Source organism: Lissotriton vulgaris, chromosome 1_1 (genome assembly GCF_964263255.1).
Source record: "Lissotriton vulgaris chromosome 1_1, aLisVul1.2, whole genome shotgun sequence".
Lineage (NCBI taxonomy): Eukaryota > Metazoa > Chordata > Amphibia > Caudata > Salamandridae > Lissotriton > Lissotriton vulgaris.
The window spans coordinates 370986279-371003230 of record NC_141685.1 but is presented as its reverse complement, the minus strand read 5'-3'; the positions used below and the strand labels follow the sequence as shown (position 1 = coordinate 371003230).

General features: G+C 44.4%; 1 protein-coding gene across 2 annotated transcripts in view; it reads left to right on the top strand.

The window, feature by feature from the left end:
- The first annotated feature begins 2915 nt into the window (after window positions 1–2915).
- The window catches only part of EPS15 (epidermal growth factor receptor pathway substrate 15), a 916228-nt gene continuing 902191 nt past the window's right edge, over window positions 2916–16952 (top strand). Inside the window, exon 1 of one of the 2 annotated variants that reach the window (XM_086952422.1) lies at window positions 2916–3057. In XM_086952422.1, the coding sequence (XP_086808548.1) occupies window positions 3031–3057 (27 nt within the window). In that variant the 5' untranslated portion in view covers window positions 2916–3030. The remainder of the gene's footprint in view (window positions 3058–16952) is intronic. The other variant, XM_086952423.1, reaches the window with a different exon arrangement.

Genomic DNA, 16952 nt, shown 5'->3' with positions numbered 1-16952 from the left:
ATAAAGTAGTCCTTGTGCCTGTCAAGATTCAAATCTATAGGGCTGTAGGGGGTGATTGTGTTCTGGGCTGGAAGGAACAATGGTTGTTGAAAATGATCCTTAGCCTTTGTGGTTGTGAATTGCTATCCCCCATTGTTCTGACAAAAATGAGCAGTAGTAGCCTATGTTTGTACATCGATTTAAGGGCCTTAATCTCTTGATTAATCAAGGACTAACATCTCTGGACAAGAATTAATGAAATTATTTCCCTTCTAGACAGGGCTATCATGTTTCAACCCTGGATCTCCACCAAGCATATCATCAAATTGAATTGTAGTAGAATCCCAAACTCTTACTGCCTTTGTTACACCTTTTCAACATGTATGTCTTTCATGTTAGTGGTTGTTAGTGTCAAAACTCATTTCACTTTCTTCTAGTTTTACCTTTATATACTTGGATTGTTACCCTTAGTTTCCACCTTCCTCTTGTACTTGATCAAACAGATGTATTCTAATCTTTAGATTTTGGCATGAGGAGTTATTCTCCCAACTCCAAATATCTCTTGATGCACCCTCCCCCCGTTTTTTGCGAAATTATGCAGAGGGGTCCACTAACTTGTTGGATTTTTTCCTTCTAATAAACATCCTTTCTGGGGATATGTATGTGTAGTGTCAGGGCTAGTGTTGTGATCTGTACTCCAAGCTTGGGTCCTCCAAAGTAACTCACTGAGAGCCGCTGCCCCACCACCCCACCTCTTAAGTCAGAATGCCCAAGGTTCACTCCCTGACATCATGCAGAATAGTTAGCTTGGGCATGGTCACCCTTTCCGGTGTGGTGCCTCTTTTCCCTCAACTCTTCACCATGTTGTTCCCACACTAACATGAAGAGAGCACACAGGAAAGACGCAGCAGCACCTGACCTACTTATAAGGCAAGTTACATATGTGACAGTGCACCCTGGTGGAATACTGTCCTGCATAGCTCCAAATGGCCACCTGGACTTTCCTTATGTTCATGACTGTATTTATTAGTCCAAATGTGCTGTTCCGTTAGTGACAGGTGACGGTGTTTGTTCTAGTTGTGATCATCAACCATCCAGGGTGACCCGCAACTTGCCTCTACTGTGTATGTGAATACAGTAAAATATAGAATTTTTAAGTTCTGTACACCTTGATGTTGTGAGATGGGGTGTATCCCTTTACGTTTCATCCCCCAACCGCTGCATATCACACAGCAAGACAGTAGATTAATGCTGAGATAGTGACTGTCTCTTGTTCTACTAATTTAGTTTTGTATAACCTTTATATTGCTGGCACTGCATTTTTAATATCTAGAGAAGGTCTATGGATTAGGTCCCTCAATGTTCTCCTTCAGATCAACACTATGGTACCATTTTTCACTGCCCATTTAATATACAAAAATATCTTGCTCCAAAAAAAGATGGCAAATCGAGCATGCCAGACGATTTACTGTGTTCTTTGTCTGGATATTAAAATGTAAATGAAAACATCAATTTCTCATAAAGTGACTGTTTCACTTACTGTATAACACAACAATTTATTTAAATATTCCCCCAAAAATTTAAATGAAACACAAAAATGCGAAATTCCCATCCACAAAGCTGAAATCAGGGAACCATTTAGATGATTTGGTATACTTGACAACTTTATGTTTAAAACATAGTGACCCTTCTTCCACTATCTGATGTCATTACGTGCTTGTTTGCTTACTCTGGGCCAGATGTAGGCGGCCAAATACCAGTCGGTAACGGCCGATTTTGGCCGTTACCGACCGGTATTTGGAGTTTTAGATGTAGGGGGCTTAAAAATGACTGATTCTGTAAATGACCAAATCTGTAAATTTACCGAATCGGTAATTTGAGATGTAGGTGGCACTGAAAACAGTGCCACAGGGCCTTAAGGATTTGTTATTTACCACCAACTATTAGTTGGTGGTAAATAATGAATACCTGTGTACACGCAAATCTGTGCATGTACACCTGTGCCATGTGACACACATACATGTATGTGTGCCATGTGGCACACCTACATGCCCTAAGGGCATGTATGTGTGTCACATGGCACACACGCCTGAATCAGGGGTGTAACAGGGTGTCAAAGTGACACCCTGCCACCCTTGACTATTCGGTAATTTTACAGAATCGGTATTTACCGATTCGGTAATTACCATTGATTCCTATGGGCCTCAAGGCATTTACCGATTTGTAAATACTGAATCGGTAAAATTTGGCATTTACGAATCAGTAAATGCCATTTACCTACATCTAGCCCCAATTGCATCATTATAGCTATTCCACCCCCCCCCCCCCTGCGCTTACCCCTTTCCCTTACCCATCCCCTCCCCCACTGACTTTCTCTTATTTATTTTCTTTCTACTTTTCTATTTTATGGAGATCCCACACTGTAAGTCCTACATTCTTCTGTTCATATTTAACTTTGATAGGCCTTTTCACTTGTATTTAGAGTTTACTGTTGTTGCCATTAAGCCCTTGTATAGTTTTCCATCACTATACCCAATTGTGGTACATACGCTTGGATTATTATGATAGTTTGAGTTTGACATTTATCTTATATCACTCACTATAGGACTGAAGGCTCTTTCTGACCAGTCACCCATGTATACATACCTCTGATTGACTGTTGTCGCCTTCATTAACTGTTTCACATTTATACGTCTGTTTTCCTCTGATTTATGTGTATGATAAACATTTTCACTGCTTTCTGTATTTCACAAAAACTTAATAGAATTAATTGGAAAAGAAAATGAAAATAGTAACAGTTTGTGCTCGAGCAAAGCTCTTATTCGACGTAAAATAGTATTTCTAGAGAGGGCACTTTTCGAGAGATTATAATCGGTTGTGTTCTGGTGTCCTTCCTTGCCAGAGAAGCCTGTCGGGAAACGAAGGTAGAAATCCAGTTCCGGGTTTTGTAGGCGGCTTCCTCGGGGAGGAGAAGTTGTTGAACTTTTGTTACTCCGCGGCCCTCCCTCCGCCTTTACATTGCATGATGGGCTTCATGGGACGCGAAACAGCATGGCTGCCAATCTCTCTCTGACACAGGTAACCTTTCCCTATCGCTCGCACCCTCTGCCCATTGGGAGACCGCTGAGAGTGAGGGGCCTGGTGCCCCGCCCGAGCCGGGGACTCGCGTAGGCGGTGCGCCCCGTCCCGCTGCGGCTACCCCGGGGCGCACAGTTAGCTCCTATTGGAGTGACTTTCGCGTTGGGCGTTAGCCTCAGTACTCTTTTGCTGCTCGGACCGTCCTGCCACTTTATCCTTCTTGTCAGCCGACGGGAGCCTGACCCCAGGAGCAGGAGGGGCACTTGGCGAGGGGGGGCTTGTTTTGACCCCAAGATGTGGGCGGTTAATTTGTATTCCCCTGGTGGAGTGTGGTCGGCGCCTGCTGTGTTGGTCGCCTATCGAGGATTTTGAAGGGGACAGGGGTGGATTAATGACAGAAAACATGCATGTTGTTTATTATTATTTGTATTATTTTTTTTGTAAACCCTGCGCTCACGCTGGCCAAGACTGCTGCGTAAGAGCCAGGCGTTGGCTGGTAGAAAAACATCGTTTCATTCAGCATCCAAACTTTATCAATGCGCCCAGCTGCCTCGCGCTCAGCAAGTGCAGCCTGTCAATTTTCACACCATTTGTCGTAGTACTTAGTAAACACGTTGTGTCCCTCGGGAACCTGTCGCTAATGTCACTTGTCTGAACTTCCTAACGCTGTTTGGAAAACTAGGTCTCCCCACCCTTCCCTGTGAGTTAATTACTGCTTGCTCCACCATATCCTGTTTATTACGTATCGCCCAAACGACCAGGCTTGCGTATAGCACTGTCAGAAAATCCATTTAACCAGTGCCATGGAGTCCACTGGATTCAGTCGTCGTCATGTTCATGTGTTTTGGAATAAAATGACGGTTGCGTCTTAAAAACGGTGATTGATGTCTAAAGTTGTACTTTGGTTTCACATTCTTTTTGGCTGAGTTACCTTTGTTTCTTTATAACTTAGTTCAGTGTCTACCTGTTTATGCTACTGCTGGATTCAGTAAACACCATTCGTAATTTGCCAAGTGGAATTTCTTCATTGATTCGGAAGGATTATAACCGTTTCATATCGCTTGGCTCTTAACAAAACGTTCAACTAAGTAGCTCTTTGACATGTAGTTTATCAACATTATCAATTGTTGTATTGGATACCATACCATTCCATGCCATGTATTTCCATTAGTATGACAATTTCTTTGTAGATATTTAATTTAAATGCATTTTAAAAGCACTATGTTTTTCATGATGATTAAATGTACGTATTATTCATGTCAGAAAGATGTTAATTTTTGTTTTTGTAGCAATTTATGTAATTGGTGTAAAATTTATGCTTGAAGAATCAAAGGACATAGTTATAGTGTATGCGTCTAAATGTGTATGTGTGTGTGTGTGTGTATATCTATGTATATATATATATATATATCTATATATCTATATCACTAAAAAAACAAAGGTTAGAAGGACATTATAGTTAGGCTCACATTTTACAGGCACAAAATCATAGAAATTCAGCAGTTCTAATTAAAGGTGCCCTAAGGTAACTATAACTCGCTCCCTCGCCATGCACACTTTTCTTAATAATTTGACAGCAAATTTTGGGTTGATTTTATCAAACAGGACATGTGTCATAATATTCGGGGAATTTGTAGTGCATAACAAGGTGTAGTTACCTTGTGGCACATAACAGATGGAAACTCCGCTCCCAGCTGGTGGGAGCATTTTCCCGGCTTCCACCCACTGGGAGCGGACTCACTGTTTGTTCGTGCTTGACGGGAGACTTAAATTGCTCCCACCAAGGGGTCGATTCCGATCCGGTAAAAAGAGCTTTTTCCCCGTACGAATCGTACCCGTAAGCGTCCCGTACTTACGACGAAGTACAATTCATACCAGGAGCCGTACTCCGTACGAGTCGTACAAGACACCGTACGACTCGTATCCCCGTACGAATCGCCCTCGGAACCCGCTGTACACGACTTCTGTACGGTTCGCAGCTGCTCTTTCCTACCCGGCAAGTACGATTCGTGTTGGGTACGCTCCGTACGACCCTTTTTCTACGGGAGCTAAAAATTGCTGTAAAAGCAGAGTTCGCCCCGAAACAGGTACCGAACGCCCCCCCCCCCGGTACGGCGCGTAGCCCCCATGATCGCAGGGGTACGGCGCGTACCCCTTCGATCATGGGGGTATGGACCGGACACCCCAGCGTACATGGGGTACGCCGCATACCCCATGTACGCTGGGTGTACACCGCGTACCCCATGTACGCTGGGTGTACGCCGCGTACCCCATGTACGCTGGGTGTACGCCAGGTACCCCATGTACGCTGGGTGTACGCCACGTACCCCCCATGATTGCAGGGGTACCCCTGCGATCATGGGTGTATGTGCCGTACGGTGTGCATGTGATTGTGCGCTTTTCCATACGAATCGCCCTTACCTGACGTGGCCCGTACGACTCGTGTCCTGATACCCTGGTCCGGATCGTACTCGTCGGGTCGTACGGCATGTGTACGAGTTGTACGGAGACGGCTACGGATGCAAATCGTACGGACGGAAATTTTACCGGATCGGAATCGACCCCCAAGACAGAGCAAGCTGGTTTCCCGGCCCTCACAAGTGCGAGAAGGGAAACCACGATGTCTGGGGGGTGGGCTACCCAGGACATAGCAATTGCTCGACTCTGTGGGATATGGTCCCCAAGACCATTAATGGCTCCAGGAGTGGGGCTGCACAGCTTCCATTGCCTTTTCATGGTGACTGGGCCCCTGTGGTTGGGGCTGTAAACACCCGGGGGTGGGGGAGGCGGGGGGGTCGGTCATGTGCCCCCCCCCCCACCCCCTACCGATTTGTGTTTGGCCGGGCCCAGGGAGTGTCGGTTTGGGGCCAAAATCTGTCTGGGTGCACGAGTGCCCTTCTTCCTTCATTTAATTAATAATCTAAATATAAAACATTTATATACATTTTAACTCTTTTTTTGCGGATCCTATTTGAATTCGTGGTTAAATAAAAAAAAAAAAAACTTATCGGGCCCATGGCGAGGTACTTGTGGGACTGCACCACCAGGCATATGTGGTCAGGGTATTTATTCCCTTGTCTTTTTTAGGTCGAACTGGGTAGTGCATGCGCTGCTCTGCAAGGCATGCTGTAATCTACACTGTGGCTGGAAGCAACTCCCATTTTTTCTATTTGTTCCTGTCCCTCCCTTCATAAATGCCTGTTTTTGTTTGGTCTGCATGCTTCGTTAGTCTCACCTTTTGGTGTTTCAGACACTCTCGGCAGATTGCCCCTTCTACATGTGGCCTTACACTTTTTGTAAGTTGCATACCTTCATGCAATTTTTTTTTGGGTCTGGCTCTGCCTTGTGAATCAGCACGGTGCCCGCTTCACGGATGGCGTGCTTCCATTTTCAAAGGAGTACGTTTTAAAATAATCAGCGTGACTGCCGGCGCTATCTCGTCGGTAGCTGCAGTTAAGACCTCGACTGCTTTTATTATTTACGGGTTGTTTTTTAAAGCCAGGAGATTAAGTGATACTGCCCAGAATCGCAAGATGGTGAAGCGATGATGGTGCTGAGAATCAAACCTTCTGTTCCTTAGTTCTAAACTCAGCCGCTCTGACCAAAGCGCCACATCTTTCTTACCCCTTCTTATTGCTCCTCCACTCAAGCATAAAAAGCAGAGGGCGCTGTGAACAGATACTCATACAGTTTGGGAAGACTTTAGTTAACACCGCTGTTTCATTTCAACATTAAAGCATTGCGCCTCTGATACTGCAATCAACAGAAAACAATGCCAGAACAACTTCCTTTAGTAGGCTGCATTTAGTTGCAATGTGTGTCTGGAAACCGTGGCTATTTGAATAGAAATATTTTTTTCACTGTCTTACACTTTAATACCTGCAAATATTCACAGTGACCTTAGGAAAGCTGCAGCATTTAAGCGGTAAAGCACGATGTTTTAGACTGAATGGCGACTCGTAACACAATAAAGAAGCATCACATGAAGTGTTGCTTGTTGTTGCTTGGCGCTACCTAACCCCCCCACCTCCCCCAAACCCTCCTATGCTCAGGGGTGTAAAATTTATTAAAATATCTACTTGTCCATGGGGCAGGTTACTTCATAAATCTACTTGTCCTGTAATAAAATCCTCTTGTCCCTTTTGTGCAATGTGGAGGAGTGTGGCTCAATGGTTAGAGCGGCAGACCTTGATGCAGAGTTCTGGCCATGGACCAGGGTTCGATTCCCGCCTCGGCGGGTCTCTGGCTCATAAATTCCGCTGACTGGATATTCTCGCCTCAGTGCCTATTCTAACCATGGGTCCCACGCTGCAACTCTGGGCAATAGCTTGCTTAGCCTCCACAACGGCCCCCTACAGCGCAGGGGATGCCTGGTTGCACCCCGGGGATGCCCAGGAGTGGACATTTCACGGGGAAAAGCCAGGACGGGTTCCCTAGCGGTATGAGTACAGCGCCAGGACACACTGCTTGCCGGGGTATCAGTGCGCTTTACAAATACGTCTACATTTACATTTACAATGTAATGAGGCGACAAATTATGAAAGCAATCTCATTATATAAGAGCTCTGAAATAGCATCTCTGAATATGCCAGGGCTCAATCCATAGTAGGGTTTGAATACTAGCAGTTCTCTTATGTTACCATGTTTCTGCAGATCTAATACTTGGGGCTGAAGGTAATAGAAAGCATCATTTCCAGGGTTGGAATGCTCTTTTGAGTCTGTGCAAACCAACTATCTTGCTTGTTTAAGGGTTTTCACCAACTCCTCTCTAAACTTAAAGTACCATACTGAGAAAGGTTGGAAATGTACTCCTGACAATGGCAGACATAAAACTTCTTCCAGGGTTGGGAAAAAAGTGGTTGGATGAAAGCCTACTTGCAAACCCTCACATTTTCTCATGAGCAAATCTACACCTGCAGATTTGATCATGCTTAAATGCAGTTCATAAATATTTTTTTAGGAGTACTATTTCTTGGCCTACTTCTGTAAAGTATTGTGAAATCACTAAAGCCGTATATCTGCACTTAATGCAAGGACATGGGTGCACTTTTAAGACTTTATCTAATTGGGCCCCTAAGTAGGTCTGGCGTTCATTAAAATTCTCTCTCCCTTTCTCCCTCTCTCCCAGCTTCTTTGTGAGTGACAGCATTTTGTTCTTTCACAAGAAGCACATCAACACACAAGTGTTTTGTTCAGGGTCAGAACTACTGAGGCAATGTGTGCTTTTTGAGAGCAAAGCAATTTTTGCTTTTGCCAGGGTTTGTTATAATGGTGAGGGCCCGGCAGCTCCCACACCAATAAGGTTTTACAAAAACCATGCCAAAACAAGTCACGCATTGACAAAACCAAAATGCTGACTAACAATTTCAGACCTACTGACTTTACCTATGTTTGTTTATTTTTATATTTCCCATAATCTTATTAAAACTGGTTACACTGATTTTCCATAATTAATATTTTGGGGGAAATACTAGCATGCACCAACGCATTTTACTAAATGATGCTGCAAAGAAGTGTTACTTAAAATTTGACAGTAGTTTAGCAAAATGTTTTACCATTATTTAGTGAAATTTATTTTGAAAGCAAAGAATCATCAAACTTGCTTTCAAGCTTCTGCAAATAGTTGCATCTAATTAGAGAGCATTCTGGGAGCACTATACATAGCCTCATGTTGCTAAACATTGTAAAAGTGTGTGCACATTTTTATACTGGAACCAATGTCAGTAGTGCAGTCTGAGATTACAACATTTACTTAGAGCGCTTACACTAATAATGAAGGCTTTGCATTAACCCCTTGCGTGCGGGGCGTATTCCCCGCCTGTGCTGACTCCGCCTTGCGCGGGCGGAGTTATGACGGAACGGTTCCATCATCAGCACAGCTCAACCGACGCTGATGACGGAACCGTTCCATCATCAGCATCGAAGGGGTTAATGAACCATGAATACAAGTTTGAAAAGCATTTACAAATGGACACAAATATTACCTTAACTACAGGCAATGCCTTTCCCTGAGCCATAATGTGGTACTGTAAACTGGCAACCAAATGGTTTGTGCTGTAGGGGGTTGGGCCTACTTGTCCCAAGGACAAACTACACATGATAACTTGTTGAACTTGACCCCAAACAATATGTCCCGAGCGTCGGGCTATAGGAATTCCCCATCCCTGTATGCTGTTTTTTATTTACGGGGAGGGGGGCAGTCTGTGCCCATCGCCCTCACTGACTGATCCCGCAGCCCGCTCTCACTTCAGAGTTCTTGCGGGCCATTCTGCTCCTACAAAGAACATCCCACAGCAAACCACTGCTTGTTGTTTTCGGTTGTGTTGCTGGTGGGCTTGGGAGCCGCCCACCGATGTCCGCAGAGGATGGCTGAGAAAGGCACTCCTTTATCCCTTCGCTCACAGTGGTTTGGCATTCCTGCCTGTGCACCGAAGTGTCAATTCGTTTGTCTTTTTGGAATCTGGGGATTCAAGGCTCAGATTGAACCAGACAGCAGGCCTCTGATGTATGTGTAGAAGACTGGCGATTAAACATTCTAAAAGTCATTTTATGCTATTTTCTTTCTCTGCGCACACCATAAATAAAGGCACTGGTTTTAAATAGAAACTGGGTATGATGGACAATGGATTTGATGGATTAGCAGTCCAATACAGTTAACAAGTTTTACTTCCCATATAATCCTTGTACGACAGATTTCAACCCAATGTGGTTATTCAGCAAGTTACAATACATATATGGTCTATGTACAAATACAATAGGAAAACAATAAATACAAAACAATATACATCAAAATAAAAAATGCAGCCCAGCTGTGTATAACCGAGAACATGTGCAGAAGTCTCAAGTCCTATCACAATGCTGGGAAATATCGAAAATATATCACATGGCCATATCCTGCCTACCAGGTTTTCGGGCAAACGAGGATATATAAGGAATATCATGAATCCCCCCAAACAAGTAAGAGTGTAAAACATAATGGGACTAGATGAAGCTCAACTAACCATTATTGAGGATGCCTATCTGTCTTGAAATTTCCTCATGCTCATTCAAACCTCAGTTAAGTGTCAAAAATGTGGATCCATCTACACTCGCGGACATTCATTATGTTAGCAAAATTCCCACCCGTGGGTTGGTCTGTACTTTCTCTATAACCCACCACCTCTGACTCTCAGCTGATTGTCCGAAGGTGGTGAAATGGTCCAACAAAGGGGCACCTTGTGTGACGCACCGATACCTTGGTGTCTCACCAAACTTTTAGCATTGGTCAGCCCTACTTTAATTTATATGTTGAGGCACATTATCTTTTCTGTCTAGGCACTTACACTGATAGAATTGCCCCACTTGGCACTGCCACTTTATCTGACATATCACGGTTACTTTCAGATACCCCCTGCCCCCGTCCTGAGGAAGACCCGCAGCTGAGGACCACACTCACCCTTGCGCAATATGGTGGCAACGTCGACACACCTGAATAGGCCTACACTGTACATCTGACCCCCTACACCTGAATCACAGATGAGGTTACACTGTGAAGAAAACAGTTTAACAAATGTACTGTACTTAACTGTGCTTATAGGGGTAGGCCTGTATATTGAAAGGGAGACCTTTTCAACATCCCACATGTTATAGTATTTGAATTTCTATCTTAATGCAACGACAATTGTTTCTTCTTTTCCTTTCTACTTTTTCATATGAGCACTAACTTTCACACACTCCCTTCTTCCTGATGATAACCGTGTGGATATAACATTGTACATCATGTTTCTGAATCTTTGTGTTTTTTTAAGTAACTCAAATGTGATTGAATACATTTATCAGTCATTTGGCAGTGGCTTTGAAATTTCTTTTACCTTTGACCTTATGTGCCTAAATGAATATCTTCATACTCATTTAATGATACTGTTTTGAACTCAAGCTACAATAGTCTAGGACCACTGTTTTTCTATAAGATCTTCTGCGGCATGAAATATACGTGCATTTTAAACCTTCATTTCTCAAAAAGTACTGAATGGATTTACTGTAAATTAGAAAACCACACTTTATGGGTATTGCTTACTGACCAGTCCAGCCAATATTTTCTGCATCGCAGTACAATTTTCATATGGAAAATTACATGGGGAAAATGTTTTCGGACTTCAAGCATAGACCAAGAAAAACTGATGGATCACCTAAAAAACTTTTCAGGAAGGAGCTGGGGGAACGTTTTCTGAAGGTTTGTCAAACCGCACCAAAGTTATTAGCAACCCAAAAAATCTATTTCCTATGGAAACGTGGTCCTAACTATAACTAACCGGTGGTGACTGCCATTGGTTAATTAATAAACATATTACTGAGAGTATCAAATTGTGGCCCTGTTAGTCAAATATTTCCTTGTTAAAAAAAAATCCCCTTCAAAGTAAGAGCTGTAGTGGAGATTACTTTCCCAAATATGCCCAAACCCATTTGGTGGCAATAGAGAAGATGATTTTTACTTCAAAACGTGTCACTGGAGTGAGTATCCAAGATGAAATAAAGGACTTCAAAATTACTTGTTTGCGGCTCTTTTATGTTGTTCTACCTTTTCTCTGAAGAACTATTTTTGCCTGAGAATTCACCAATGTTGTACTGTCTCTCTTCCATTAATTATAAGGGTACGTGGATCTCTTTCTTAGTGTGTCCCACAATTGCCACTTTTGCCCATTCTTGCCAACTTCACTCTTTCTGCGTCATTGTTTGCTGTTTCCCTTAGTGCAGCATATTCTGGTTTGACAGCTTTTGACTTTTCTCCCCCTACCTATGTATTATATTCCTCATGTCATAGGTAAGCACCTCGGGTAACAAGAAGAGGGTACAAAGTTCCCCGGGAAGAGTGTTGAGGAAAGAAGGTGTGTGTGCCAGTAAGAGGGGGGAATCCCCTAGTTGGAACTAAAACCCTCACACACCCAGCAAGCTAGGTGTCATGCTTCATCATATGGGTTCTGCTCCTCGTCAGACTGGCGCTGCAATGTCTGACGGGCTCCCGAAACCGGGGCTCTTTATCGGAGATCTTTTGTTCCGGCCATATGGTGCATGTGTGTGAGAGGGCAGGGGGAGTGTGGTCGTGATAGGAGAGTGAGGATAAAAAAGATAAGTCAGTCCACAACCTATTTTATTACTGTGGTTGGCTTCCTTAGTTAAAAGGGGTGTAAGGGGAGGTAAGATGCCCTGAGACTGTCAGAGCCGGCTTAGCTACTACCCTAAAGTATGGTCAACATGTTTCATGCCTGATGGCAATTCTTCAGGACCTTAATAAAACAGTGCCACACAGTGAAAGCTAATGGTGAGTGAACAATTTTGTGGTGAGGTATACAACCTTATGTTGTTGATAATACTGGGTTGGCAGGCCGATTGGTCCTGCTGTAGTATTAAAACCCTGGAAGATTCCCTGAGGTACCTCACAGTCTGCTCCCGTGGGACCGGATGATAGGTAAGGTACCTAAGTACGCATCCGGTCCTGGCCGGTGCACCTACCCCACGTTCGGCGTCTAGGACAAGACGCGGAGCAGCTAAAAATAGGTAAGCACCTCAACATACGTTTCTCCTTCAACTCTTCTAGAATTGGTCCCACCCTTCCCAAGTCAATCCACAGTTCAACGCTTTCCTTCAACTTTGTTGCTTATGAACTACACTACCCAGCGCCCCAAAGGTACATACTGCCACCTAGCTTCAGATTATAAACATTGAATGGGCCATTCAACACCATCATTAGTCATTCAGCCTGATGAACTCGAGCACCCATTGGGCTGCACCCTACACATACGTCTTGTGCTAGTGATAGGCATTACAGTAATGTATGTAAATGTATTGGCATTTATATGGCGCACTACTTACCCGTAGGGTCCCAAGGCGCTTCGACCGCTGCAAAACCCTTCCTGGCTTCCCTGAGAGATGGTCCCTTAATGGGTATCTCCAGGGTGAGACCAGGCATCCCCGGCGGTCTGGTGGGGCCGTTAGTGAAGATGAGGCAAGCTAATGCCCAGAGTTGCCGAGTGTGATCGCTGATCAGAGTGGGCACCGAGGCGAGAGAATTATCGAGTCCGCTGACCCTGGTCCAGAAACCTGCCGCGCCGGGAATCGAACCCTGGTCCCGGGCCGTCCTCTGCTCTCGGGTCTGCCGCCTCTAACCAGTGAACCACACTACTTCACAGTGCACAACAAATAAGTACAGCCTCCCTTGAGACTATTGCTTGTAGTCCCTCACCTAATGGTTGGCTGTACACACCTGCTAGGTCACCAAATGGACACGCCTCATAGCATCTCTACAAATCTCCTAGGCAGGCAGGAACTTCCATGGCCTGCGCCCCCCATTACCCTCACACTATGTACTAGCAGCACTTCCAGTGGACCTGAAGAGACCCTCTCTCCATGTAAGGAGGGATTCAGCCTCTGCAGCAACCGGCTTATCAACAAAGGCAATGTGTGAAGTATTTGTGCAACATACGCACACACTACACCGGCTTATTGAAATAGTTATTTGTATTGTCAAGGAAACCAATAGAATATGAATGCAATCAATACTATTCTGAATATCTTCATTCAAAATATGCAGGTTTAAAATGGAAAATGCAGTGTAGCAACAAGTTCTGCTCCTGTGAGCTATGTTATGGAAACAATAGGAAGGAAGGCACTGGAGCGTTAATTGGTATTAGGAGCACTAGCGTAGTACTCCCTCCCAACTGTCAGAGAAAGCTTCTACACAGTCCCTCGAGACGGAATGCGGATAATTCACCCTCAGCCTCACTCAATGTTGCATACGGCGGCTGAGATGACCTCATGGGTCTTGGGGGGGTTTACAGTACCTTTGTCAAGAAAAGCGGCTTTGCAGCGTGTCATGGTACGGCTCACTTAGTGGCTGGAGGCGGGGCACATCGTCAAGCACGCTTGAATCTAGGAAGCAGGCACGCCCTAAGATTGTCAGGGTAATGCAGGTTGTGCTGGGTTGTCCTCTCGGAGTGCTGCAGGGCATGTTGTCGCAGTAGTGTGCTCAGGTGGGCACGACCTGCAGTGATCGGTCACAGGACCCGATGCAAGTGGGACCTCAAATGGCAAGCTCCTTCCCGGAATAGGAGTTTTAAAAGGGGGGAAAACACAAATCGCTCAATATATTCTGATTGGTGCTGCACTTGCTCATTGTAGATCATGAGCGGGGAAACACAAAGCGCTTTATCAGGTTGTCTTAAGGAGGCCACTGCCGGATGCACAGATTGCGAAGTCCCACGGCATGGGCTATCAGGCAAAATCTTTGATGTCATTGAGACTTTAGAACTGGGGGAAAGTCAACATGTCATCGGAGAGTACAGTTTGTTCACACATGCAGAGGTAGCAGACCGGCACAGCAAGTCAGGTAGGTAGCAAAGTGACAGTCCCTCCTGCAGCTCAGCAAGCAGCAGGCCGATACAACAAAGCAGTTGGCAAAGTGGCAGTCCTTCTGGCAACGTGCAGATGTAGCACCAGCAATGTCTGGTGTCGGGTCCAAAAGTGTCTGTTTTATGGGGTCAGAGCCCCAATACTTATAGCCAAAAGTGCCTTTGATGTAGGGGGTGACTTCAAAAGAGTTCTCTGAAGTGCTCAAGGATCCCTTTCAACCCAGCCCTGTCTGCCAGGCTATCGGTTGGGGGTTGTTAAATTTCTTGTGTGTGGGCAGAACACTACCTATTTAAGTGGAGTGTTATTTTGGGAATTGGCACTTTACAGTCTCCCCTATGTGACTTAGATGTCTAGGGTTGGTAGTGGACGGAACGGGCTTCATTAAATACATTCCTTATGTGCCTGTGCGATGTCTAGATTGATGTAGGACAATATGGTGGTTGGGAGCTGCAGGGTCGGCTACATTAGATTCACCAGAGTGGCAGTGATAACCCGCAGATCTCTTCTGTCATAATCTGATTATTCCTATTTTGGAACTGTGATGAGTTAAACTGTTTTGATATAGGACTCACTGCAGCGGGCCCGATAGCTTTTCTGGATTGCTCTGGGCGTTTTTTCAGGGCCAACAGCTTTTGAAAGTATTGTATAGCTTTTACCGACTAAAAGTTTAGTACCTTCTACGGGGCACGAGTCTTTGCATCATGTGGGCATAGCTTTTGGGCCTCCACTGTTTAGGAAAGCTAGGGGTCCTGCTGCAGTATTATAGTGCCATAGCTCATAATAATCAGTTGTTAGTGTGATTGTTGTCCCTTTATGGCATTAGGACCATGCAGTTTGCCAGGTCTGTAGTCACTCATTGCCAGAGTGAGTGCTTTACAGGTAGTTTTGCAGTTCCATAGCTTTGCTCAAAATGTTTGATTCAAGACAACCCAACCAGAACACACTGTTTACTGTACCTAGATGGTTTACAATTGAATTTAGTATATTGTTTCATAAAACAAACGGTGACTTGCATGTGAATGAAGAGTCTTTACCATAGTTATCTTTCATGCATACGTATTTAAATGTTTCACATTTTTATAGTATGCATGCAATGTTTTCAGCTGATAACAGTGCAGTTATATAGACCTCTCGCTACCCAGACCGTACACAGTCACAGCAAGGATATGTTAGAGTGGTTTGCTGCATTCCTTTCTTCTGAAGCTGGAATAAACAGTGAGTCAATATGTGGTCTGTGAAGGCGAATTAAAGCAAATTTAACCATAACATTTTCACAGATTTCCAGAGGACCTCTTCCTATGTATGTGTAGTGAGTGCTCTACTTAGCTATTTTTAAATAGGTTCCATTTTGTTGTTTTGATCTGTTTTGAGCTGCATTTAGGCATGGTATACATGCACTAGGTCCAGACTAAGGTGGCATGGTGGGTGAAAAACGATTGTTTAGTATACTGAGCGATTGTCAGTGACTGGGATTAATTCAAGCGTTCCATCATTTGACCCCCTAAGTGCGCCAGGTATGGGACATCTCTTGCACAGGTTTGCGCCATATTCCTGCTTCTCAATTAAGATTCTTTCATCATACACCTTTCTAATATTCAAGCAAGAAATGGTGTGGATTCGGTCACCTGCATCTCTCAAAATCCATGGCTTAGGGAGTTCTCCCATCCATCCCTTGGGGGTGCTTGGTGTTGTGGAATGGTGTATTCCATATGTGTTGCCCATATCCAGCCCTGTTTGTGGGGTGTTTATGTATACATAATAAAAATCATACATGTATTTTATGTGTGCCTTTTATGTGTGCCTTGGCCCAAGTCCCCCGGCTACCGCCACTCCGGTTTTTTTTATATTTAGGTTTGTAGATGGCACTTTGGGTTTGCAAATCCACACATCCTCGTGGACCTTTGTTGATCTTCCCACAGTGTCCTCGAACCCAGTACAAGGAGGCCCAAAAAGGGACCCCTCTCTGTCGATTTGTAGGCCTTGCAGGAGTTCTACTAAGGGACCAATAACTATGAACCAAAGGGGGTGTGGTCCCTTTTTGGGCAAGACAGTCACCCTAAAACATTTGTAAACCCTAATATTTCAAACTACTGAACAGGTTTACATAGAACCAAGCAAAGGCACTTCATTGAGTAAAGCAACACTTCCTTGCCAGATTGGGTGTAATTTTCCTCTGGCATTTTTAGGTCTAACCTGCCAGATAGCGCCCGCTTTGTGGTTGCGAAACACATATTGAGCTTACATAGAATCTACAGTGGCTTGCAACCCACCTGTTGCTTACCATTGGTTTGCTTTACCTTTATTTGCTTGCTTTCTATTGAATGATGTTCCTTCTTTCGGCCTTCCCATCATCTAGTGTTTGTCCTTTCCGTGGAGCATAGTCTCTTTACTTTTGCTTTCATTTTCTTGCTTCTGTGCTTCCTCTTCTCACTGTAAGCACTCAATAAGAGTGCATGTGTTTTCCAGCTGTCTACCACGTGCTCTTCTCTCCCACTCCATGTTGCTCTGTC